General features: G+C 50.7%; 1 protein-coding gene across 2 annotated transcripts in view; it reads right to left on the reverse strand.

The window, feature by feature from the left end:
* The window catches only part of GTF3C1 (general transcription factor IIIC subunit 1), a 213,968-nt gene that overhangs the window by 128,437 nt on the left and 59,043 nt on the right, over window positions 1-26,488 (reverse strand). For both annotated transcript variants that reach the window (XM_075317874.1, XM_075317872.1), the window contains exons 8-11: window positions 22,328-22,443; window positions 21,585-21,894; window positions 20,351-20,502; window positions 11,408-11,547 (exon numbers count right to left, since the gene is read on the reverse strand). In XM_075317874.1, coding sequence (XP_075173989.1) covers window positions 11,408-11,547; window positions 20,351-20,502; window positions 21,585-21,894; window positions 22,328-22,443 — 718 coding nt within the window. The remainder of the gene's footprint in view (window positions 1-11,407; window positions 11,548-20,350; window positions 20,503-21,584; window positions 21,895-22,327; window positions 22,444-26,488) is intronic.

A 26,488-nucleotide genomic window follows, 5' to 3' on the forward strand; every position in this document is an offset into this window, starting at 1 on the left:
CAAATTGAGAACCCCTGAATTTTGATGGAAGAGCGGACCCTGAGACAGCAGGTCTGGCCGATCTGGAAGCCGCCATGGGGTGTCTGCGACGAGCTGTGCGAGTTCTGCGAACCACGCTCGCCTGGGCCATTCTGGGGCGATGAGAATCACTGGAATGCCCTCTGCCTTGATTTTCTTGAGGACTCTTGGGATCAGTGAAAGCGGTGGGAAGATGAACGGAAGTCTGAACTGATTCCACGGAAGAATGAGGGCGTCGACTCCTAGCGCCTGCTGGTCGTGGTAACGGGAGATGAACTGTGGGACTTGATTGTTGAACCGCGAGGCCATCAGGTCCACATCCGGAGTCCCCCATCTGTGGCAGATCTGTTCGAAAACTTCTCTGTTAAGAGACCATTCGCCCGACGCCAGACCCTGTCTGCTGAGATAATCGGCCGCCCAATTTTCCACGACGGGGATATGTACCGCGGAGATCCTTGAGTGGTGCGACTCTGTCCACTGTATGATCTTCTTCACCTCTCTCATCGCCATGACGCTCCTCGTGCCGCCCTGGTCATTGATGTATGCCACCGCCGTGGCGTTGTCCGACTGTATTCTGATTGGAGACCCCTGTATAAGGCGCTGAAAGGCTTGCAGGGCTCGTAGGACCGCTCTGATCTCAAACGTTGATCGGGAGCCGGCTTTCCCGGGAGGACCACTGCCCGTAAGCCGTGTGATGATGGAACACCGCTCCCCAGCCCAGAAGGCTGGCATCGGTGGTGACTGTCTGCCAGTGTACCGGTAAGAATGACGTTCCTTTGGAGAGATTTTGTCTGTTGGTCCACCAGAGCAGAGAGCGGCGCACTTCCGGGGACAAATGTATCTTGCGATCCAGGGTGAATAGAGACTTGTCCCATTTGTGCAGCAGAGATAGCTGAAGGGGGCAAAGGTGGAAGCGGGCAAACGGAACCGCCTCTATTGCCGCCACCATCCAACCGAGGGCCCTCATACCGAATCGTATGGACACCGCTCTGGAGTGGTGGAGGGTCTGGATATCTTTCCTGGAGGGAGACAATCTTTTCCTGTGGGAGGGACACGCGTCCTTGGATGGTATCGAACTTCATGCCTAGGAAGGTAATCCGGCGGGCCGGGGTCAAAGAGGACTTCTTCCGATTGATGAGCCAATCGAGCCGGGACAGAGTATCAATGGTAACCTGGACACTTAGAAGACAGTCGTTGAAAGAGGACCCTTTGATCAGCAAGTCGTCCAGGTACGGAATCACCAAAACTCCTCTGGAGTGCAGGATCGACATGGCAGCAGCCATGACTTATGTGAATACTCGGGGCGCAGACGCAAGACCGAAAGGTAGGGCAGTAAATTGATAATGATCGTCTGCCACGGCAAAGCGCAGGAATTTCTGGTGCTGATGTGCAATCGGGATGTGCAGATATGCGTCATGTATGTCCAGAGAGGTGAGGAATTCGCCGACCTCTATGGAGGCAATCACCGATCGGAGGGACTCCATGCGAAATTTTCGGGGTCTGACGTACCTGTTGAGGATCTTGAGGTCGAGAACAGGGCGCACAGTGCCATCCTTTTTGGGGACAACGAAGAGGTTTGAGTAGACTCCTCTGAACCGTTCCGAATTTGGAACCGGAACCACGACCCCTGAGCAGTGCAGAGATTCGATGGCGTGAAGAAAAGGGCGAGCTCGCGCGTCTGACTCGGAAGGATGGGAAAGGAAAAAACGACTTGGAGGAATTGACGAGAACTCTATCTTGTATCCAGAGACTAGGATTTCTCTGACCCAAGCGTCCGTGATCAAAGGCAGCCAGACGTGTTGGAAAAGAGAAAGGCGCCCCCCCCACCTGGTCTGCGCTGGCGCGCGAAGACCACGAGTCATTTGGAGGAGTATCGCTGAGATCTAGATGCTGGTTTGGCTGGCTGGTCTAGAACGCCAGGAGGGATTTGTTTTGAAGGACGGGTTCTTCCTGTCTCTCTGCGGGGATCTGTTCCTCCTAGGCTGTGTAGTGGAACTGAAGCTGCGAAAAGGACGAAAACCTGAGGTCGGCTGGCGTCGCGGGATACGCCTTGGTCTCAGCTGGGGAAGGGAGGTGCTCTTTCCTCCCGTAGCCTCGGCGATAATCTGATCGAGCCTGTCCCCAAACAGCTGGCCTCCTGCAAATGGGAGGGCGGTAAGGGATTTCTTTGAAGCAGCGTCTGCATTCCAGGCTCTGAGCCAGACTGCCCGGCGGATTGCCACAGTGTTGCTGGCCACTTGTGCTGCGCAGTTGGCTGTAGACAGAGATGCGTTAATGATATACTCACCCGCTAGAACAATCTGTGCCACCATGTTTACGAGCTCGGGATCGCTAGACTGTGAGCGAAGGCCTCTGCGGAGGGTGTCGGCCCATGTCACCATGGCCTTAGCTACCCAGACGGCGGCGAAAGCCGGCGACAGGGCAGCGCCTGCTGCCTCGAAAGCCGAACGGGCGAATCTCTCGATGTTCCGGTCCGTGGCATCACAGAGCGATGTCCCCTGCGGCAGAGATAGAACTGTATTGCAAGGCCAGGCGGGAAACCGGAGGGTCGACCACCGGTGAGCCTGCCCAGTCTTTCCTGAGATCCTCGGGGAAGGGATAGTGTAAATCAATCGACTTACCGTTGTTGAACGTCTTGTCCGGTTGTTGTCTGTGCTTGCGTAAGATCTAAGCGAATTCCGGATGATCGCAGAAATACCTGTGGAGACGTTTAACTCGTTTGAAAGATACCTGTGAGCTCTGGGTGGTGGCAGAGTCCGGCTGGAGCTTCAGCGTCGTATTCACCGCGTCGACCAGGCTGTCCACCATACGCCTGACATCGGCTGCCTGATCCGAGTCAAGCAGTGAGGCTGCATCCGACTCTTCTCCTGAAAAATCAGACAGTCCCGGAGACGAGTGGCACTTGGGCCTTGGAGGGGAGAGAGACCTCTGGGAGGAATTGGAAGACGAGACAGTGCGGGTCCCCTTCTGCGCTCCAGTAGCCGGGTCTGGGTCAGACCGACTGTCATCCTGCGACGGCTGGACCTGCGGGGCATGGCTGAGCGTAGGGAGCGACTGCAAAGCCTGCGCGATGGTCAGAGACGCCCTTGACAGAGAATCCACCGACTGGGAGAGAGAAGTCAGCCACTCCGGGGGGAGTCCTGTACTGCTGCAGTAGCGACGTTGACGGGGGGGACTGGCGGCGTCTGGGGCAATCTGCGTGGGCTGCGGGTCAGGAACGCAAGCTGAGCAGAGGGGGGTAGCCTGGCCTTGGGAGAATTTTACGTTGCAGGACGAGCACGCAAAATGCATTATAAAGGGGGCCTGTTTGGATCGGGAAGACTTAGAGTTAGGCATGGCTGCCCAGGAGACTCCTACTAGAGACACTAGGGAGGAGACAGGAGATAGGAGGAAAGAAAAGAAAAAGAAAAAAAAAAGGTAAAAAGTCGCTGGTCCTAATCAGGAGCAGCTCTTATCCAGGCCTGTGTCCTTCCCGGGTCAGCAGGGACAGCCGCAGGAAAATAGATGCTGTTGCTCAGCGGCCTGCCTGTGCTGAGGTGAGCCGTTTGTAGAAAAGCGCGGGCTTTTGCCTCTTTTTTTTTACTGTGGGGGGCGTGCTAAGGGGTGAGCTGGCTGTCGCTGGGCAGAGAAAGAGGGGGGCGGGCCAAGGGAGACGCGCGTGCGCAAACGGGGGGAGGAGCGCTCCGGCCTGAGGTAGGCCCGAAGCCGGGGACTAAATTAGTGAGCGGCGGCCGCCTGGAGCGCAGCGCTGCGCGTGGAGCAGATCTTACCTGCGTCCATGTGCGACGCTCAGATCCACGGGTCCCATCCTCGACTGCTGCGGCCCCCGGTGAGTGCAGACTGCTCCTGGAAAGAGTCAGGGGAGGGATGCTGGGGGGCTGTGGGGGAGACTGCAGAGCGCTCCTGCGCTGCAGTGCCAGATCCTTTGCCTGGGCCCAGGGTATAAGGAAAGAACGCTGGGGGAGGCCTGGTGCTGTGAGCGCTCCTGCGCTGCCGAGCCTGCGATCCTGACATCCTGTGCAGAGATTCCTCGCCGCCTCCACCAGAAACACCCCCTGGGATGGTACCATAGGGGTGGACTGGGAGTGTGCCCTTAAAAAATAAAAATGTTGGTCCCCAAGCAGCCCCTGGGGTGGTACCATGGGGCAGGAGGGGGATAGGGCCTGGCGTCTCGAGCCTCAAGCAACCCTGGGGACGGTACCCCGTAGGGAAGGAGAAGGCGAGGGTTCTCTCTGATGCAGGGACTTTAACCCTGCAGAAGAGACAAAAAGCCTAGAAAGATGAGAAGGCTGAGCGGCGCCATATAGCTACGAAAAAACGGAAAAAAGGAATAGCCTAGGCTGAGGTTGGCCCCCAGAGATATGGGCCCACTTCAGCCTCCTACGACACTAAGCAAAAACTGGCGTGGATCCGCCTCCGGCTCAAGGTGTACAGTGCTAGGGAGGAGCTAACTCTTTTTATGTTCACTTAGTGTCAGCCTCCTAGTCCCAGCAGCATACACCCATGGTCCTGTGTCCCCCAATGAAAGCGATAGAGAAATATATATTTTTTTAACCCTTTAATTTTCAATGGGGTGAAAAGGAGGTGATTTGAATGGTTTTTTTTTTTGATTTTTAAAAACTTTTTTTTACTTTTTTTTTTTTAAATGTTACTAGTCCCCCTAGGGGGCTATAGCGATCAGCAATCCGATCGCTCTGATCTATCTTCTGATCACAGCTATAAAGCTGTAAACAGCAGATACGGTGACTTCCTGCTTCACTGGCCTTCGGGCCAAGTGAAAACGAAAGTGACTCGTCATAGCTGCAGGCGTCATCACATGACCCCGTGCTACCATGGCAACCACCGAAAGTCACGTGATCATTCACGGTGGGGGCGGCGGTAAGTATAAATTGTGACCGCGCGTATATACATCTCGCTGCCAGACTTTGGCAGCGAGATGTAAGGGGTTAATGTTACGGGTGGAATGCGATTCCACTCGTAACATGCAGGCACACGTCAGCTGTTGAAAACAGCTGATATGTGCGCGGATCGCCGCATCCTGCCCGCGGCAGGGGGCGGGGACTAACCTCACACGATCCATGACGGAAAGATCTGTCAAAGGTCGTGAAGGGGTAAAATGAATGAACAAGCCAAGCCCATCAACTGGATGTCCATGACCACTTTTCCCAGTTAAAAATAAAGATGTGTAAAGAACTAAGAAAACATACATATTTGGAATGGCCGATGGTAAATGTCAGATCAACCAAAGCTAAAAATGAGAAATATTAAAAACTAAAAGTATTTTTTCCCCCAAAAAAAGGTAAAAAAAAAATCACCGGATTTGGAATTTTTTCCCATTTTCCTGTACATTGAAAAGGGTCATTAAAAATTACAACTGGTCTCAACAATCAAGGCCTTATACTGGACATGAAATAAAAATGATGTTTTTTTAATAAGGAGAGGAAAAAAAAAAAGAGAATTTTGTTTACTTACCGTAAATTCTTTTTCTTATAGTTCCGACATGGGAGACCCAGACCATGGGTGTATAGCTTCTGCCTCTGGAGGACACACAAAGTACTACACTAAAAGTGTAGCTCCTCCCTCCGAGCATATACACTCCCCGGATGAAAAATCCAACCAGTTTAGTGCAAAAGCTGAAGGAGGACATCCACCCATAAGTAGAGATAGAGTAAAACCCGGAATAACCGGAGCCTCTGTCTACAACAACAGCCGGTGAAAACACATGGAACAAGAAAGCTGCCAACAGGCAACAGGGAGGGTGCTGGGTCTCCCATGTCGGAACTATAAGAAAAAGAATTTACGGTAAGTAAACAAAATTCTCTTTTTCTTCATCGTTCCTTATGGGAGACCCAGACCATGGGACGTCTTAAAGCAGTCCATGGGTGGGAATAAACAGAAACTGAGAAGTAGGCAAACCTAACTTCACAAATGGGCGACAGCCGTCCGAAGGATGCGTCTGCCCAAGCTCGCATCTGCCGAAGCATGAGCATGCACTTGGTAGTGCTTCGAAAGGGTGTGCAGACTAGACCAAGTGGCAGCCTGACAGACCTGCTGAGCCGTAGCCGAAGAGGCACCGACAGCTCTGGTCGAGTGCGCCTTAATCCCCGGCGGGGGAGGCACCTGAGAACATTGGTAGGCATCGGATATGGCCGACCTAATCCAACGAGCTAGGGTCAGTTTAGAAGCCGAGAGACCCTTGCGCTGACCTGTGGTCAGCACAAAAAGAGAGGTGCACCGCCTAAGAACAGCGGTGCGTGACACATAGATCCGGAGCGTCCGCACCAAATCTAAAGCATGCAACGCTTTTTCAAAGCGATGCACAGGGGCCGAACAAAGGGAAGACAATGAAATGTCCTGGTTAAGGTGGAAAGGAGACACCACCTTAGGGAGAAGGCCCGAAGTCGGACGGAGAACCACCTTGTCTTGGTGAACCAAAAAGGGTGACTCCGAAGAGAGCACAGTCAAATCAGAGACTCTCCTGAGAGAAATTATGGCCACCAGAAAAACCACTTTTCTGTGAAAGACGAAACAACGAAACCTCCCTAAGAGGCTCAAAGGGGGGTTTCTGTAAGGCTGTGAGGACCAGATTAAGGTCTCAGGGATCCAGAGGCCGCCGGTAAGGCGGAATGATGTGAGATGCGCCCTGCATGAAGGTGCGCACCTGGGCCAGCCGGGCGATACACCGCTGGAGCAACGCTGACAGAGCCGAGACCTGTCCCTTGAGGGAATTAAGGGACAGTCCTAGATGCAGACCGGACTGTAGAAAGGACAGGATGGTCGGCAAGGAAAAATGGCCAAGGGGCATGGCCGGAAGAACGACACCAGGACAGGAAAATTCTCCAAGTCCTGTGGTAAATCCTGGCCGAGGAAGACTTCCGAGCCTGAGTCATAGTGAAGATGACCTCGGAAGGAATGCCTGAAGCCGTAAGGATTCAGGGCTCAAGAGCCACACCGTCAATCTGAGAGCCGCAGAATTCTGGCGGAAAAACGGACCCTGTGAGAGAAGGTATGGGCGGTCCGGGAGATGCCACGGCACCTCTACGGACAGACGGAGCAGGTCTGGGAACCAAGCTCGCCTGGGCCAGTCTGGGGCGATGAGTACGACCCGACGGCCCTCCATTCTGATCTTGCGCAGGACTCTGGGCAAGAGAGCTAGGGAGGAAACACGTAGGCCAGACGGAACTGGGACCAATCTTGAACCAGCGCGTCCGCTGCCAAGGCCTGAGGATCGTGGGAGCGAGCCACGTAAACCGGGACCTTGTTGTTGTGCCGGGATGCCATTAGATCCACTTGCGGAGTGCCCCGCCTGCGGCAGATTGACCGGAACACTGCCGGATGCAGGGCCCACTCGCCGCTGTCCACGGTTTGACGGCTGAGATAATCTGCCTCCCAGTTTTCAACGCCTGGGACGTGGACTGCGGATATGGTGGACTTGGAGTCCTCCGTCCACTGAAGGAATACGTTGAACTTCCAACATTGCTAGGCGGCTGCGAGTCCCGCCTTGGTGAATGAAGTAGGCAACTGCTGTCGCTTTGTCTGACTGGACTCGAATGTGCTTGCCCACCGACAGGTGGTGAAAAACTACAAGAGCTAGGAGTACAACCCTGATTTCCAGCACATTGATTGAGAGGGCTGATTCGGACGGAGTCCAAGTGCCCTGTGCTCGGTGGTGGAGAAACACTGCTCCCCAGCCGGATAGACTGGCATCCGTGGTGAGAATCACCCAGGACGGGACCAGAAAGGAACGTCCCTGGGACAGAGAGAGGGGTCGAAGCCACCACTAAAGAGAGCTCCTGGTCTGTGGCGACAGAGCCACCAGCCTGTGCAAGGAAGAGGTCCGCTTGTCCCAACAGCGGAGAATGTCCAGCTGCAGGGGACGCAGATGGGACTGGCAAAGGGAACCGCTTCCATTGACGCCACCATCTGACCCAGCACCTGATGAAGGGACTGCTGTTTGACTAAGGGCAGCTTCACAAGTGCCAGCAGTCTCGAATTGCATCCCTAGGGACGCAAGGTCCTGGGTCGGAGTCAGAGTGGACTTGCAAGCGTGGCGAGAGTGAGCGAGACACTCCGCTGAGAGTGAGCGAGACACTCCACTGACAGTCTGCACTGGATGAAGCCTTGCTAGAAGGTCGTCCAGGAAAGGAATCACTACCAACCCCTGGAGGTGTAGAACCGCAACTACTGCTGCCATGACCTTGTGAATACACGAGGGGCCGTGGCGAACCCGAAGGGGAGAGCCACGAATTGGAAATGTTCCTCTCCGATTACAAAACGTAGCCAACGCTGGTGAGAAACTGCGGTTGGCACAAGCAGAAAGACATCTCTGATGTCGAAGGATGCTAAGAAATCTCCTTGGGTCATTGACTGATCGCAGAGATTCCATGCAAAAAATGCCGCACCTGACATGCTTGTTGAGAAGCTTGAGATCCAGGTCGGAAAGCACCGCCGTTTTCGGGGACTAGGAAGAGATTTGAGTAGAAATCTCAGAACCGTTCCCGTCGGGAACTGGTACAATTACTCCATTGGCCTGCAAGAATGCCACGGCCTGTGAGAAGGCGGCGGCCTTGGAGCAGGGGGGAGTTGACAGAAAAAATCTGTTTGGCGGGCTGGATAGAATTCTATTCTGTAGCCGTGGGAGATGGTGACCCACACCCACTGATCGAAGACGTGTTGAAACCACACGTCGCCCAAGATGGGAGAGCCTGCCACCGACCAAGGACGTTGCTGGCGCGGCCAGATAATCAAGAGGAGGCTGCCTAGTGGCCGCAGCTCCTGCGGACTTCTGAGGACGCGTCTTCATGCGCCAGTTGGTTTACGGACCTTGGCTGAGTTGGTGGATGAGGCCGAGGGCTTAGAGGACGACCAGTTAGAGGAACGAAAGGAACGAAATCTCGACTGGTTCCTGCCCTGGACAGGTTTCCTGGGTTTGTGGCATGGAAGTACTCTTCCTGCCAAAAAACTTCCGTAATAATTTCATCCAGTTGTTCACCGAATAGACTGGTCCCAGCAAAGGGAACCCAGCAAGGAACCTCTTAAAAAGCATTTGCCTTCCACTCTCGAAGCCACAGGAGCCTGCGGATAGCGAGGGAAGTAGCCGAGGCCACCGCAGTGCGGTGACAGACTCCAGCATGGCAGACATGGCCTAGGATGAAAAGACTGAAACCTGGAAGTTAAGGCAACCACTTCGGGCATAAAGTCCCTAGGTGAGGGGATGCATCTCCTCCAGAGAAGCAGAGATGGCTTTGAGAGCCCGCAGTGCTGCAAAAGATGGGGAGAACGAGGCCCCTGCCGCCTCATATATAGATTTGGCCAGAAGGACAACCTGGCGGACAGTGGGATCCTTAGAGAGGAGCCGTCAGCCACTGATACAACTGTCCGGGCTGAAAGCCTAGACACCGGAGGGTCCACCCTTGGTGAACGAGCCCACTCCTTGACCACCACTGGTGGGAGGGGGAAACAGTCATCAGAACCACGCTTTGGGAAGCGTCTGTCAGGACAGGCTCTGGGCTTGGACACAGTGGGCTGACAAACTGGAGTGGTTAAGGAACACACTCCTTGTTCTCTTAAGGTATACTAATGCCTTTCTGCCAGAGTGGAATGCACCCCTGATACAGGCTGATTGAGGTCCAGTACAAATATAATGGACACAATCAAATCATTAGCATCTGCGTCACCTTCGGACAGATCAATGTACATGACGTAGCGTCCGAGCCCCTAGTAAAAACATCCTCCTCGTCCTGCGAGTCGGCTCGTGAATCAGAGCTGCGGGACGAGGAAGGAAAGGGGACCCTGCGACTCCATTTTAGGAGGACGGGGACTGAGACCAGATGAGGAATCCTCTGTGAGCTTTGCTGAGCGAGCCGTAGCAGCAGAAGCGCCCTGAGAAGGGGGCTGATGCATGCTCAGCAGTGTCCGGGACAGCTGTCCCCTGGAGATGCCCAAACCGGGGGATCAGCCACCGGAGCCGGAGCAGCTGGAGGGACCACTGATGAGCTACCAGGCTGAGAGACCACTATGTTAGAGCAAGCATCACAATGTGGTTATGTGCTCGGTAGTCGGTACAGGCAGTACGAGTCTACATGCAGTGTATAATAAGAACAGCCTTGCAGCCTTGCTCTGATGTGAGGCATGCTGCAGAAGTGGGGGCTCTGTCCAGAATGATCCCCAGCAGAGTATATAAACAGAGTATATAAGCAGCTGCACAACCGGAGGTTGTGGCTTGCCAGACCGTTTAACATAGGGACATCTCTGTGCCCTCCAGATCCCCCAGCCCAGGCCGCCATTTGTCACAATGTGGATATGTAAGTAACACACTCCTTGTTCTCTTATCATTGTCCGAGACATTGAGAACGCTGAGAAAATGGCGCCGGAGCGAGGAGAGGGGGCGGGGCCTACTCTGGGAGCATGATCTGGAGGGCAAATGAGGTATACAGGGGAGGGAATCTTTCCTCAGTGAGGAGTGTCCGTTCCCTGTGCTGAACAGCCGCTGGGCGGAGCCACACTGTCTCTCTGCACTGACTGACATGCAGGGGTAGAGAATCGAAACTAGGCCTCAGGCGAAGCCGGGGCCTAGATTTAAACATGCTGCCAGCGTGCAGGCACCATCGGCGCGGTTCTCCAGTGAAAACTGGAGAACCGGCCGGAAATGTTAACAAAGTCATATAACACACTCTCCCCAACATATAAAGTACAAGGGACCCCTGGAAAGACCACTGTCTGTGGTAATAACGTCTCAGTACTTAGCTTGTGAGACGCAGGTGCCAGGTCCCTGGGAGGTGAGCGCTCCGTCCGGCAGGATCCTGAAAAGGGCTGCGGATGGAGACCGGTCTCCTGCAAAGCAGTGAGAACCGTGATGGCTCCCACTTCAAGACAGAGCCCCAGGGGATGGTGAAGGAGCGCGGCATGTGAAGGCTCCAGCCTTGTAAAATCAACCTTAACAGCACCGCCGACACAGTGGGGTGAGAAGGGACATGCCGGGAGTCCAGATTGGACCCGCTTTTCTTCCAAATCTTTGAAATCAAAAATCAAAAATCAGAGGATGCATGTGTGTGTGTGACCTCCTGAACACAAAGCATTGAACTGGTTGGATTTGTCATCCGGGGAGTGTATATGCTCGGAGGGAGGAGCTACACTTTTAGTGTAGTACTTTGTGTGTCCTCCGGAGGCAGAAGCTATACACCCATGGTCTGGGTCTCCCATAAGGAACGATGAAGAAAAGACATTATAACAAAAATGAGCTGCTTAAAGGGGAACTTTACGTTACTAAAACAAGAATGAACAGATTGCTTCATCTGTCATTCAGTGCACAAGGTTTACCTCTCAGATACATTAGCAGCTATATTGCTGACAATCCCATTAAACCAACAGAATAAAACATGATTCTTACGTGTACAAGTTCTCCACTAATCGCAAATTCTTCACAGCTTCCACGATTATGTTTCTTCTCTTTAAGAGACGAACGGTTTCACGGGATTTCTCCGGTGTTCCAGACTTACAGGATTTTTTACCTTTATTCCCTTCATTATCCTAGATTTAAACATAGTTCAAGGGTTATTCCTAAAATAACAATGTGGTTTTATAATAATATACATATATATTCATTTGTGCCAGTATAACTCAGTTTTGCACATATCCACCCCCCTAAGGATCTCCCTCCAGGCACTATTCACCCACAGTTGCCATTGGACCCATCCTGCTGTAGTTCTATTGGTACTGGTTAATTATTCAATTTTATTTTCTGCCATTAACACCAGTATCGCTGTCTATGGGTTTACATTGAAGTTAGATAGTTTCTAGCAGAGCTCAACCTCCTGTGCTCTGCCCTGCCAGTAAAACAGAGCTTGTAACAACTAGGCAGTGCAGAGCTAGCCTGTGTGTTGACTGCTACTGCTAGATCAGCAATATGAAACTGCAAATGCAGCCCCATTGACGCATATGGCAGAAAATTATCTTCTGCCATATGCATCAACAGAGCAGCATTTGCAGTTTAGATTGCTGATCTGTCAGCAGCAAGCAACACACCCTGGTTAGCTCAGCACTACGTAATTATTACAAGATCCATTGTAGAGGAGAGAAGGAAAATTGAACTCTGCTAGAAATATAGATGGGAGAAAATAAAACGATCAGGCAGGGCACTGTACAAGCGCAGACAGTGCACAGCAGTATAAGAAGATAAACTGTGGTAAAGTGTAGTTTTTAGCAATGTAAGAATAGTATGCCCATTCTGCTATGAGAAGCTGGGTGCACAGAGAGGGAGATCGAGATAAACAAAAAAGTACAAGAAAGAAACGTTATGTTGGGGTCATTCTGGATTAAACTAATGCGATTGTGGGAATAACCCTTAAAAGACTTGAGGACAACATTGCTATACTCACCCATTGCTGGTTTACTGAGTAGTTTCCATATTGCTACCGTCCTTGTTGATAGGCTGTAACAGTGATTTCCCAACTACACCACACATGGCCGCTGCAGCCCGGCTTAGGCTACTTTCACCCTTGCGTTGGACGGCTTCCGTTACTATCCGCAGCCTTGAGGAATTACGGTAACCGTTGCAGGAAACCGTTATATTCCTCATAGACTTCTATTAGCTATGGATAGCAACAGATGGTCTTGCGTTGCATCCGCTGCACGACGCAGCGTTAGGCAGAGGGAACGCTCCATGTAACGTTTTTTGAGCAGGGCAATCCGTAGGATTTCGCTGCGCATGCTATCTCTGGCTCCCTGCACATGTAACCAGGGTAAACATCGGGTTACTAAGCAATGCGCTTTCCCTAGTTACCCGATATTTACCCTGGCTACGGGTGCAAGGAGCCAGCGCTAAGCGGTGTACGCTGGTAACCAAGGTAAATATCGGGTAACCAAGCAAAGTGCTTTCCCTAGTTACCCGATATTTATCCTGGCTACGTGTGCAGGGAGCCCGACACTTTCCCGCTCGGCTCCGCCCCCTCCCGCACTTCACTCCACATGTACACACTAACGCGCACACACACACACTCACACTTCACCTGTCCCCAGCCCTGCATTCCTCGCTACACTGACGTGCTCAGTGCCATGGTCCGCTCGACTCCACAAACCCCGCACTCCGCCCCCCTCACATTCTCAGCGGCCGAACGATCAGCTGATCACCCGGCGACCGGCTGCTGTGAGCGATCAGCTGATCACCCGGCGACCGGCTGCTGTGAGCGATCAGCTGATCATTCACAATAGTCTGCCGCCGGTAAAACGAAAGAAGAAAAAAAAAATATATATATAATAAAGATTCCTTTGTTTTGTACGATCCGTTGCAGCCGTTGTGCCACTAAATGCAACACATCCGTTGCTTCCGTCACAAACCACAATGCAACAGATGCCGTTCAACGCAAGTGTGAAACTAGCCTAAGTGTTCGTGTTTATGTAGACTGCATAAGACAGATGAACCCACTGATTGCAGCAGTTATGCACGGCATAGTTGTGATGCCACCACTGCACTGTGTCAAAAAAGACTGGCAGCAATAATGAAGAAGTATCACTGGATCAGCAATAAAAAAAACAAAAAAAAAAAAACATTGCGGGTTTTGTAAAATGGGGACGCAAATTGTAATTATTTTTTTTTTTTTTTTAAAGAAAAAAAAAAAAAGGATCTGAATTTTTTTTAAGATGCTGAAATAGCAACATAACTATAAAAGTTCTATATTGCTGTAATCATATAGTTGTACAGTAAAATTGACCTAACACTATAAAATTTAAACCCAAAAAACAATGGCAAAAGTGCATTCTGATGTTTTCACAATTGCATTGCATTTGGATTTTTTTTTCTCTATTTTCAAGTACATTAAAAGGGGAAAATGAATGGTGTGTTTTAACCCCTTTACGACCGCCGATACGCCTTTTAACGGCGGTAAATAAGGGTACTTTTTCCGATCCGCCGCTTTTTAACGGCGGTCGGAAAAAAGGGTCTAGCGCCCCCCAGAGTCAGAAAATTTCCGGGGTCTCAGCTGCCGGGGGTAGCTGAGACCCTGGAGATCATGATTCGGGCCGGTTTTTCCGGTCCCCGCTCACCTGATGACCGGTATACACCGTATACCGATCATCAAGTTATAGTAAATGACCGCGCCGGTAAAAAATGATTTATCTCCCATCTGGCATGTTCAAACATGCCAGATGGGAGATAAATCTTTTTCCCGGTTCCCTCCGGTCCCCCGGTGTCCCCAAAGTGCCCCCCCGACCCCCAACCCCCTCCCGAAAATCCAAGATGGCCGCGAGCACCGGCGATCACAGCAGCGCGCCGGCCGCATTTCCACTGTTCCTATGGTTTCTGTCGTATGTGCCATCACACATGCGACAGAAACCTGCTCCCCAGGCCCTGCCGGGTCCCCCCCTACCCCCCCCATGGTGTCCCCCGGTGTCCCCCGGTGTCATACATACCGGAGCGCTGATCCCCCGCGGCCCCCTCCTCCGGCTCCTTCTCTGCAGACTCCGGTCACATGTGCCGAGCAGATGACAGCTTCCTGTGTTCAGGACGCTGGCTGCTGCTGCACAGAGTCTGCAGCTGTGACCCGGGGAGAGTGGGTGCAGATTCTTTGCACCCACTCTCCTCAAATGGAGGGTCTGCCCTCCTAGAAAATGGGGGATACGTTCCCTGAACGTGTCCCCCATATTCTAGAAGGTCCAGAGGCGACGTGGGACATCCAAATGGATTATTGTGGATTTTTTTTTTTTTCTTTTCAATAAATTGGTCAATCAGGGAATGTTTTGGGGAGTGTTTTTTCAAATAAATTTTTTTTTGTTGTCAATTTTTTTTTTATTACTGTCAATTAGTTATGTCGGGTATCTGATAGACGCCGTGACATAACTAATTGCTGGGCTTGATGCCAGGTGACATTACACACCTGGTATCAACCCCATTCATTACCCCGTTAGCCAACGCACCAGGGCGCGGGATGAGCTGGGGCGAAGCGCCAGAATTGGCGCATCTAATGGATGCGCCACTTCTGGGGCGGCTGCGGCCTGCTATTTTTAGGCTGGGAAGAGTCCAATAACCGTGGCTCTTCCCATCCTGAGAATACCAGACCCCAGCTGTCAGCTTCACCTTGGCTGGTGATCTAATTTGGGGGGACCCCACGTTTGTTTTTTTTTTTTAATTATTTATTTATAAATAATTAAAAAAAAAAAACAGCTTGGGGAGCCCTCCAAATTGATCACCAGACAAGATGAAGCTGTCAGCTGTGGTTTGCAGGCTACAGCTGTCTGCTTTACCCTAGCTGGCTATCAAAAATAGGGGGGACCCCACGTCATTTATTTTAATTATTTTTTTTTTTTTTGGGCTAAATACAAGGCTAGGCATCCTTTAGTGTCACATGAAAGGCACTAAAGGGCGCCAGCTTAGAATATGCAGGGGGGTGGGACGTTATATATGTTTGACATCTATCCATTCATCCACTGTAGCATTTTACGCTGTGTGCCCACAATCAGGGTTTGCAACATTTTGGGCGCAGAGTGTTTTCCCTGCGTCCATAACGCTGCGTTGTGCAGTAGAAGCACAGTGGCAGGATTTTTAGAAATCCCGTGCCCACTGTGTTTCTTTTCTCCGCAGCATAAATCGACCTGTGGCGCAGCTTCCCGAGCCTCAGGATGTCAATTTATGCTGCGGAGATGAGTGTTCTTTGCAGGTAGAATAGAACTAAAGTCCACAGCAGCCTGAACCCAAATCGTGGGCATGGGCAGCTGCGTTCTCCCGTGGACAACACTCACATTTCTGCAGGAGGCTGACACTGGGTACTAGACGCCGTGTCGCTGGATCATGGCCACATAGCCTAAAGGCTACTTTACACGCTGCGATATCGGTCCCGATATCGCTAGCGTGGGTACCCGCCCCCATCTGTTGTGCGACACGGGCAATCGCTGCCCATGCCGCACAACATCGCGCACATGCGTCACACATACTTACCTGCCCGGCGACGTCGCTGTGACCGGCAAACCGCCTCCTTTCTAAGGGGGCGGTCCGTGTGGCGTCACAGTGACGTCACTGAGCGGCCGCCCAATAGAAGCGGAGGGGCGGAGATGAGTGGCCGGAACATCCCGCCCACCTCCTTCCTTCCTCATAGCGGCCGGGAGGCAGGTAAGGGGAGCTTCCTCGTTCCTGCGGCGTCACACGGAGCGATGTGTGCTGCCGCAGGAGCGACGAACTACATCGTTACTGCTGCAGTAACGATAATCGAGAATGGACCCCCATGTCACCGATGAGCGATTTTGCACGTTTTTGCAACGATGCAAAATCGCTCATCGGTGTCACACGCAGCAACATCGCTAATGCGGCCGGATGTGCGTCACCAATTCCGTGACCCTAACGACTCCGCATTAGCGATGTCGCAGCGTGTAAAGCCCCCTTAACAGTGAGAAATTTTTTGCTACAGCAACAGTTTTGTGAAGTACCTGTGGATTCAAAATGTTTACTATACTCCTGAATAAAATCCTTGAGGGGTCCAGTTTCCAAAATGAGGTCACTTGTGGGGGGTTTCTGATGTATAGGTGCCCAAGGGGCCCTGCTAATGTGACATGGTGCGCGCAATTTACTTCAACTTTTCCAAAATTCAAATGGTGCTCCTTCCATTCCAAGCCCTCCCATTTATCCAAACAAAGGTTTTTGGCCACATATGTGGTATCCCTGCGCTCACAAGAAATTAGATAACAACCTGTGGGGTACACGTTTTGTTGTTGCCTCTTGAAAAAGTGAAAAATGTGTCGCTAAATCAACATTTTTGTGAAAAAAATGAAAATTTCAATATGGCAACCTAAGCTTATCAAATTCTGTGAAGTATTCGTGTATTCAAAATGCTCAATATACACCTAGATTAAAGCCTTGAGGGGTCTTATTTCCAGAATGGGGTCACTTGTGGGGGACCTCCACTGCTTAGGCACCTCAGGGGTTCTCCTAATGCAACATGGCGTCCGCTATTGATTCCAGCCAATTTTGCAGTCAAATTGCACTCCTTCTCTTCTGAGCCCTGTAGTGTGCCCAAACAGTTGATTTCCACCACATACAAGATATCAACAAACTCAGGAGAAATTGCACAATAAATTTCATGGTGATTTTTTTCCTGTTACCCTTGTGAAAAAAAAAGCTACCTGGTTGAAGTAACAATTTTGTGGTAAAATTTTATTTTTTTATTTTCATGGCTCAACGTTATAAACTTCTGTAAAGCACCTGGGGGTTCAGGGTACTCACCAAACATCAAGATAAATTCCTTGAGGGGCCTAGTTTCCAATATGGGGTCACTTGTGGTGTTTTTTTGCTGTTTACGTACCTTAGGGGTCCTCCAAATGCGACATGGTGCCCGCAATCTTTTTCAGCCAAATTTCCTTTCCAAAATTCAAATATTGCTCCTTCCGTTCCAAGCCCTCCCATTTCTCCAAACAAAGGTTTCAGACCACAAGTGAGGTATCACCGCGCTCATAAAAAAGTGGGTAACAAACATTGGGGTCACATTTTTGGAATTACCTCTTGAAAAAGTGAAAAAATTGATGCTAAAGCAACATTTTTGAGAAAAAAATGAAAATTTTCAATGTGACAACGTAACGTTATCAAAATCTGTGAAGTACCTGTGTATCCAAAATGCTCACTATACCCCTAGATAGAAGCCTTAAGGGGTCTAGTTTCCAAAATGGTGTCACTTGTAAGGGGTTTCTGCTGTTTAGGTACCTTGGCGGACATGTAAATGCAACATGGTGCCCGCAATCTATTTCAGCCAAATTTGCTTTCCAAAATTCAAATATTGCTCCTTCTGTTCCAAGCCCTCCCATTTGTCCAAACAAAGGTTTCTGACCACATGTGGGGTATTGGCGCGTTCATAAGAAAGTGGGTAACAAGTTTTGGGGTTCATTTTGTTGTGTTATTTCTTCTAAAAGTGAATAAATTTGGGGTAGAGCAACATTTTAGGTAAAATTTTATTTTTTGCTTTTTTTCATTCCACTTTGCTTTAGTTCCTGTGAAGCACCTGAAGGGTTAATAAACTTCTTGGATGTGGTTTTGAGTACTTTGAGGCGTGCTGTTTTGAGAATGGTGTCACTTTTAGGTATTTTCTGTCACTTAGGCCTCTCAAAGTCACTTCAAATGTGATGTGGTCCCTAAAAAAATGGTTTTGTGAATTTTGTTGAAAAAATGGGAAATTGCTGATGAACTTTGACCCCTTCTAACTTCCTAACCCCAAAACATTTTGTTTCAGAAATTGCGCTAATGTAAAGTAGACATGTGGGAAATGTTATTTATTAACTGTTTTGTGTGACATAACTCTCTGGGTTAAGGGCATAAAAATTAAAAGTTTGAAAATTGCAAAATTTTCAAAATTTTCATCAAATTTCCGATTTTTTCACAAATAAAAGCAAAAAATATCGTTCTAAATTTATAACTATCATGAAGTACAATATGTCACGAAAAAACAATGTCAGAATCACCGGGATCCGTTGAAGCGTTCCAGAGTTATGACCTCATAAAGTGACACTGGTCAGAATTGCAAAAAATGGCCTGGTCATTAAGTACAAAACTGGCTTCGTCCTAAAGGGGTTAAAACTACAACTTGTCCAGCAAAAAACAAGCCCTTGTTATCTAGGTCAGAGGAAAACCAAAGTAGTGTCTCTCTGTAAAAAGGGAGGAAAATGAAAACTGGAGTAAAGTCAACTGTGAAAAACCTGTGATTGCTAATACAATCAGTTACATTAGAATGGTAACTCATTATTATTAAGCACCCCTGCAGCATTTTGTTTTTTTCAGAGCTGGAATGGCACATTAAAGCTAAGCTCATTGCCCCCGAATTTAGACTCATCCTCCAGTGGCTTCACCTTTTTTCGGTCTCACTCCGGTCCCTCACTGTCATTTTGCTCCCATAACTTCTGACTGTCCAGAAGTGAGAGTTACGTCACAAGCTCCCAATGCAACTCAGAGAGCCAGAACGAGGCTCTCATAGACTTACATTAAGATGTGACCTCCGGCACACGCTACCAAACACTGGAGCATCCGGCAGGCCACAAATTGCCAGATAGTGACAGTAGCGACACTGGACACAGATAAAGATGGCGGCAGTTGAGTATAAAGCCAGGGGCAGGGGACTTCGATTTAAAGCTGCACGCTGGAGTGGTGCTTTAAACATGCCACAGTGCGCGTATGATAACATTTAACTGTACGAGCATGCTGCATACATACTGGAGATAAGTGGATCGCTTTGTGCAACCCTTCTCCATAGTCCAGGTTAGTGCTGACTGTGGGCAGTAGCTGCAAGAATTCCCTGAGCTTCCAGGTTTCTCGATGTGGAATATGATTTGCATGCCTGGTGCGAGATCTGTGCGGGATGTGGCACACAGGTGAAGACCCATCAGGCCGGCCAGTCAGAAGTGAGGAGATTAGCAAAGCTCCTGTCCGTAGTCAGAGAGCACTGGCCTGGACCAGGGTTGTAGAACGCGATCCGCTCATCTCTAGCATATACTAAGGCTGGTTTCACACTACGTTTATTTAACATCCGTCCATAACGTTTTTTTAGCGGAAAAGCGGATCCAGTGCAAATGCGTTTTCATTTCAATGCATTTGCAATGGACTCGCGTTAACATGCGTTCACCTGCGTTTGCGTGCGTTATAGTGAGGATCCAGTGACTTGCAGTTTTTTAACATGTTTCAAAAACGCTACTTGTAGCATTTTTGAGCTGCGTCCAAATACTGCAAATTGCTGGATCCTGACTAAACAGCACGCAAACGCATGTGAACGCTGGCGTGCTGATAGACAGGATCCTGCTTTTGTACTGAGCATGCCCAGAAAGTACTGAGCATGCCCAGAACCAGTCTCGCGTGATCTGTCTCTCTCTCTCCTCCTCCCTCACCCTCTCTCTCTATGTCTTTCCCCCTTCCTCCCCTTCCTCTCTCTCCCACATGAGAGCTGCGGACACTCGTAACCAAGGTAAATATCGCGTAACCACTTATCTTAGTTACCCGATGTTTACGTTGGTTACGTGTGCAGACAGCCCTGCTCCTAGCAGCTGCAGACACTCGTAACCAAGATAAATATCGGGTATCCAAGCCCGATGTTTACCTTGGTTACCAGCGTCTGCAGCTGTCAGAAGCCGGCTCCCAGTCTAGTTCCCCTCACTCCCGATCACATGACTCCAATGCCCGCCCCTAAACATCCAGTGACAGGATCCTGCAAAATAACAGATGCGTTTGCATGCGTTTTTTGCTGTAAAAGCAGGATCCGCTTTTGCAGCAAAAAAACGTTCCTGACGCATGTTAAATAAACGTAGTGTGAAACCAGCCTAATAGAATCAGAAGTCACAAGCACAAGGATGAATTTATATTTAGAAAATATCTGACCAAGAACTCTTCGATCACGGAGATCTCATCATCATCCTCATTAGCAGACAGATTGGTTTCTTGGAAACTGTCCAAGCTACAATCATTTTCAGACAAAGCCATTTTGTCTACATCCATGGAAGAAGTGCGCTTCAAGTGAATTCTGGATATACCTGTGAAGATATTACCCTGGTAAAATACTTTTACAGTAACAAGAGCTTCATTTTTTATTTAGAGACTATTTTACAATAACGACCAATAGAATAAATAAGGGACATAAATCTGAAAACATTTCCTCGCCATCGACAGAAAGAATCGTACTGACCAGACCCATTAAGCTGCTGTTCATCAGCGGGGTGTAAGCCCAACATGATTAATAATGTAATCTCATTATTATGGGGTCCTCACCCTGCAGCTATCTGAAGAGAACGACAGAAAGGCACAGAAGTCTCCCAAGATTGCTCCTTCTTTATGGTATTGTTGGATCATGCAAAGTGATATGTAACAATGTATAGTTGGGAGGTTCACTGTTTGTCACGCGCTGTCCGGATCTGCACACACCGATTACTACTACGGTGTCGGACTCTGTTCACATTGCAGAATCCGATATGTAACCAGGCCTCTCAAGTGCTCAGCTCTGCTAGGCGTTTGCTGAGTTGTTTCACTGCTCCCAGCCATGCAACAGTTAATCCTTTTTTTGGAGCAGTGTCCAACTGTTCTGAGAGCTAGGTTGCTGCTCCTTTCCTACTTAATGCTGGGAGTGCAGTAGGAGATCACCAAAGACAGCATCAGCGATCCCGGTCTCAGGGTTTGTCAGTTCATGGTAAACAGCAGTTGCTTTTCTGCGTGATGTGAATGTTCCCCTGCTGTGAGTTTATTCTTTACCCTTTTCTTTATTCCACACATATTGTCTCTCCTTTGTGTCGGAGTGCAGTGAGTAGAAGGTTTTGTTCTTCCTTGCCCATTTCTTTTCTGTGGGGTTTTTTTTACTGGGTTTCCGGCCTGCTCCCAGCAGGGGGGAGTAAGATCAGGGCTCGGACAGGAGACAGGGTCACGTAGGGGGCTCGGACCTGGCTACCATCAAGCTTACCTCTGAGATAAGGGACAAAGCAAAGTCTCGAGTCTTAGGGCCAGTTTACAAACCCCTGGTTTGTCAGTACATTCCCTGTGACATTGTTCTAGTGTTGCTAGTGGACATTCAATAACTTTCTCAAAAATATTAGTCTCAAGAGAAGGAATAATATGCTTGTCTTACCCCTTGATGTAGGCAGAGGAGTGCTAGAAGTGGTAGCATCACCCAGGAATGAGCCTGACTCTTCAGTCATTGACCGTTTGCTGCTTCTCAGTTCCTCCTGCTCATCCTCCGAGGCTTCCTCTGATGGCTTGCTTTCAGGAGAGGTTTCTTGGTCTTCACCAATATTTTCAGTAGGTGTCATGTTAAGCATGGACAATTTATCACTTTTTGCTTTTTCCTCCAGAATTTGCCTTCGTAACTCACTTTCTTCAACAAATACATGAGAAATGTACTTTGTCGTCCTCTGACGCCCTTCATCTTCCATAAAACCCTAAAAGGGAGAGCAAAAGTGATGCTCAAAAAGATTGTGAAAATATTGTATGAGGAAATGCTGTTTGGACATGTGCAAAAGATGATCATTCTGTGTCGACGGTGACAAGCACTGGGTAGTTTGTAGGCATTTAGTGTAAAAAAATATCCAGAATCTCCTCTTTTCAATACACTCTGTCCATCTATCAACAAACAAATACTCTAGGCTCAGCTGCGAGCCACCAGTGCCCCATGGGTGAGACCGTGCAGCCAACAGAACTGCCAAGGAAGTTTTAATATAACCAGAGAGGGGAAATTTTTTGACTCGCCCTTGTATATTATTTATAAAGTCTCATTAATTATAAGATAAAAATAATGGGAATATTGATTCATATGTAGCAGATAAGAAAAATGAAGATAAAAAAAGAAGCAGAAATGAAGCGCCAGCGTCTGACCTTGATGAGCATGTGTCGCTCTAACAGTCGGCACATCATCCTGGCCTCCAGTTTTCCTACGTTCATTGCCATTTTGATTTCTCTCTGGGAAATTCCTTTTGTTCCTCGATTTTCAACTGCAAAGAAAACAAACAAAATGATAAATTACCAGTGAGGAGTATATAGGAGATACCTCAGGAAGGGAAATTGGTGGCATGGTGGCTCAGTGGTTAGCAATGCAGTCTTGCAGCACTGGGGTCCTGGGTTTAAATCCCACCAAGGACAACATTTGCAAGGAGTTTGAATGTTCTCCCCGTGTTTGTCTGGGTTTCCTCCCACACTACAAAGACATACTGATAGGGAATTTACAATGTTGCTGATGTGGAACTAATGGCACCATATAAGTGAATAAATATAATATTATACTATAGAACGCTTAGCTTCATATAACAAAAAACAGAGTCTAAAAAGGGAAGAGGATGCGAGCGGTGATAAATTGGCTCCTCATATCACTTTGTGAGAGCTGTCTGAGATTCACCGTCACACCACTATTTTAAAACTGCAATATGTTGAAAATAAAGTAATGACCCCCCCCCCCCCCCTCCCAAAAAAAACCAAAACAAAAAAAAAAAACAAAACAGTCAAATCACACACAGGCAAGTACCATGCATATCATAACTGCACTCAACTTCACCGCCGAGCCTGTTTTCACCTTCCTGACCCGGCCAAATGTTACAATTCTGACCAGTGTCGCTTTCTAATGTAAGAACTCTGGAACGCGTCAATGGATCACAAGTGATTTGGAGACTGTTTTTTGTGACATATTGTACTCCATGTTAATGGTAACGTTTGGTTGATATGATTAGTGTTTATTTAAGAAAATTAAATCTGACAAAAAATGTGAAAATGTTGCAATTTTTGCACTTTGAATTGCCATACCCTTACACCAGATAATCATATCACGCAGTCATTAATAAATAACATTTCCCACATGTCTACTTTACATCAACCCCATTTCTGAAACATGTCTGTCATGTCTGTCTGTCTGTCTTGCTCCAAAATTGTGTCCTTACGGTGACACAAAGCGGATTGGCCGCTGGCCTCGCCATGGCCCCGCCCCCACGCACGGATTGGTCGCTCGCCCTGGCACCCCCCCCACACGGATTGGCCGGCCGCTCGCACAGGCTCCGCCCCCGACACGGATTGGCCTCTCGCCCCGGCACCCTGCACGTATTGGCAACTCGGCCACGCCCCGCCCCCCTCACGCAATGCACGCTCGCTCTGGCCCCGCCCCCCGCACGCATCCCCCGAACTGACACGGAGACACGACTCCCAGGTGAGTACTGTACCCCCGGGAGCCCACACCAGCATACGCCGCCAACCCAGCCGACACAAACCCTCGCATTGCTGGGGTTTGCCGCCATATGCTGGTGTGGGCTCCCGTGCGAGTGGGGGACGGGATGCGCTGGTAACCATGGTAGCATAGTTACCAGCGCATCAAGGTCCTGCAGCGGCGGAACATCCACACGCACACACATAACAACAGACACACACACATACACATCAGATCACACTCACTCTCACAAACACCTCACACACACATCAGATCGCATCCACACACTCACAGCATACGGAGATATCGCCTGCTTCTCGGCCGCGATACTGTGCTGCAGTGAGCTTCCAGGACCTGCCGGAGGATCACATGGCCAGAAGCATGTGGTATCTCCGGATGTTGTGAGTGAGCGCGTATGTGCAATATCGTCAATGTGTGTGTGTGTGAGTGTATGCGATCGGGTGTGTGTGAGTGTATGCGATCCGGTGTGTGTGAGTGTATGCGATCCGGTGTGTGTGAGTGTATGCGATCCGGTGTGTGTGAGTGTATGCGATCCGGTGTGTGTGAGTGTATGCGATCCGGTGTGTGTGAGTGTATGCGATCGGGTGGGTGTGAGTGTATGCGATCGGGTGGGTGTGAGTGTATGCGATCGGGTGGGTGTGAGTGTATGCGATCGGGTGGGTGTGTGTGTGTGTGAGTATGCGATCGGATCTGTGAGTGTTGGCAGAGGAGCACGGCGTGCTGGAGGAGGCTGGGAGGAGAGAGGCTGATCCTGGGGAAGGCTGGGAGGGGGAGGCTGATGTTGGGGGAGGCTGGGAGGGTGTAGGCTGAAGCTGGGGGAGGCTGATGCTGGGGGAGGCTGGGAGGAGAGAGGCTGATGCTGGGGGAGGCTGATGCTGGGGGTGGCTGGGATGAGAGAGGCTGATGCTGGGGAGGCTGGAAGGAGAGAGGCTGATGCTGGTGGAGGCTGGGAGGAGAGAGGCTGATGCTGGGGGAGGCTGATGCTGGGGGTGGCTGGAATGAGAGAGGCTGATGCTGGGGGAGGCTGATGCTGGGGGAGGCTGGGAGGAGAGAGGCTGATGCTGGGGGAGGCTGATGCTGGGGGTGGCTGGGATGAGAGAGGCTGATGCTGGGGGAGGCTGATGCTGGGGAGGCTGGAAGGAGAGAGGCTGATGCTGGTGGAGGCTGATGCTGGGGGAGGCTGGGAGGAGAGAGGCTGATGCTGGGGGAGGCTGCTGCTGGGGGTGGCTGGAATGAGAGAGGCTGATGCTGGGGGAGGCTGATGCTGGGGGAGGCTGGAAGGAGAGAGGCTGATGCTGGGGGAGGCTGATGCTGGGGGAGGCTGGAAGGAGAGAGGCTGATGCTGGGGGAGGCTGATGCTGGGGGAGGCTGGGAGGCGGAGGCTGATGCTGGGGGAGGCTGGGAGGAGAGAGGCTGATGCTGGGGGAGGCTGGGAGGGGGAGGCTGATGCTAGGGGAGGCTGGGAGGAGAGAGGCTGATGCTGGAGGAGGCTGGGAGGAGAGAGGCTGATGCTGGGGGAGGCTGGGAGGAGAGAGGCTGATGCTGGGGGAGGCTGGGAGGAGAGAGGCTGATGCTGGGGGAGGCTGGGAGGCGGAGGCTGATGCTGGGGGAGGCTGGGAGGCGGAGGCTGATGCTGGGGGAGGCTGATGCTGGAGGAGGCTGGAAGGAGAGAGGCTGATGCTGGGGGAGGCTGGGAGGAGGGAGGCTGGGAGGAGAGAGGCTGATGCTGGGGGAGGCTGATGCTGGGGTTGGCTGGAAGGAGAGAGGCTGATGCTGGGGGAGGCTGATGCTGGGGGAGGCTGGAAGGAGAGAGGCTGATGCTGGGGGAGGCTGATGCTGAGGGAGGCTGGGAGGTGGAGGCTGATGCTGGGGAAGGCTGGGAAGAGGGAGGCTGGGAGGAGAGCGGCTGATCCTGGGGAAGGCTGGGAGGAGGGAGGCTGGGAGGAGAGAGGCTGATGCTGGGGGAGGCTGATGCTGGGGGAGGCTGGAAGGAGAGAGGCTGATGCTGGGGGAGGCTGGGAGGGGGAGGCTGGGAGGAGAGAGGCTGATGCTGGGGACAGAGAGGCTGATGCTGGGAGGAGAGAGGCTGATGCTGGGAGGAGAGAGGCTGATGCTGGGAGGAGAGAGGCTGATGCTGGGAGGAGAGAGGCTGATGCTGGGAGGAGAGAGGCTGATGCTGGGAGGAGAGAGGCTGATGCTGGGAGGAGAGAGGCTGATGCTGGGAGGAGAGAGGCTGATGCTGGGGGAAGAGAGGCTGATGCTGGTGCAGCATGGGGGATGGAGCACGATGGGGAGTGCGCAGCATGGGGGATGGAGCACGTTTGGGAGTGCGCAGCATGGCGGATGGAGCACGTTTGGGAGTGCGCAGCATGGCGGATGGAGCACGTTTGGGAGTGCGCAGCATGGCGGATGGAGCATGTTTGGGAGTGCGCAGCATGGCGGATGGAGCACGTTTGGGAGTGCGCAGCATGGCGGATGGAGCACGATGGGGGGTGCGCAGCATGGGGGATGGAGCACGATGGGAGGTGCACACCTCCCCCCAACACACACACACACACTGGGAACCACAAACACCGCCCTACACAGACACCCACACACACAGACAACGCTGCACACACACAACACCCAACACACAAACACCGCGGCATACATAAACACACACACATTGCACAAAACATACCTGACCCCAAAACACACCCCACCCACACAAACCGCGCAACACACACACACACACACAACGCTACAGACACACAGCGCTCCACAAACAACGCAACACACATACAACACCGCTCTCACCCCCCGCCACACCCAGACAACACCCAGAACAT

Source organism: Anomaloglossus baeobatrachus, chromosome 7, assembly GCF_048569485.1.
Source record: "Anomaloglossus baeobatrachus isolate aAnoBae1 chromosome 7, aAnoBae1.hap1, whole genome shotgun sequence".
Classification (NCBI taxonomy): Eukaryota; Metazoa; Chordata; class Amphibia; order Anura; family Aromobatidae; genus Anomaloglossus; species Anomaloglossus baeobatrachus.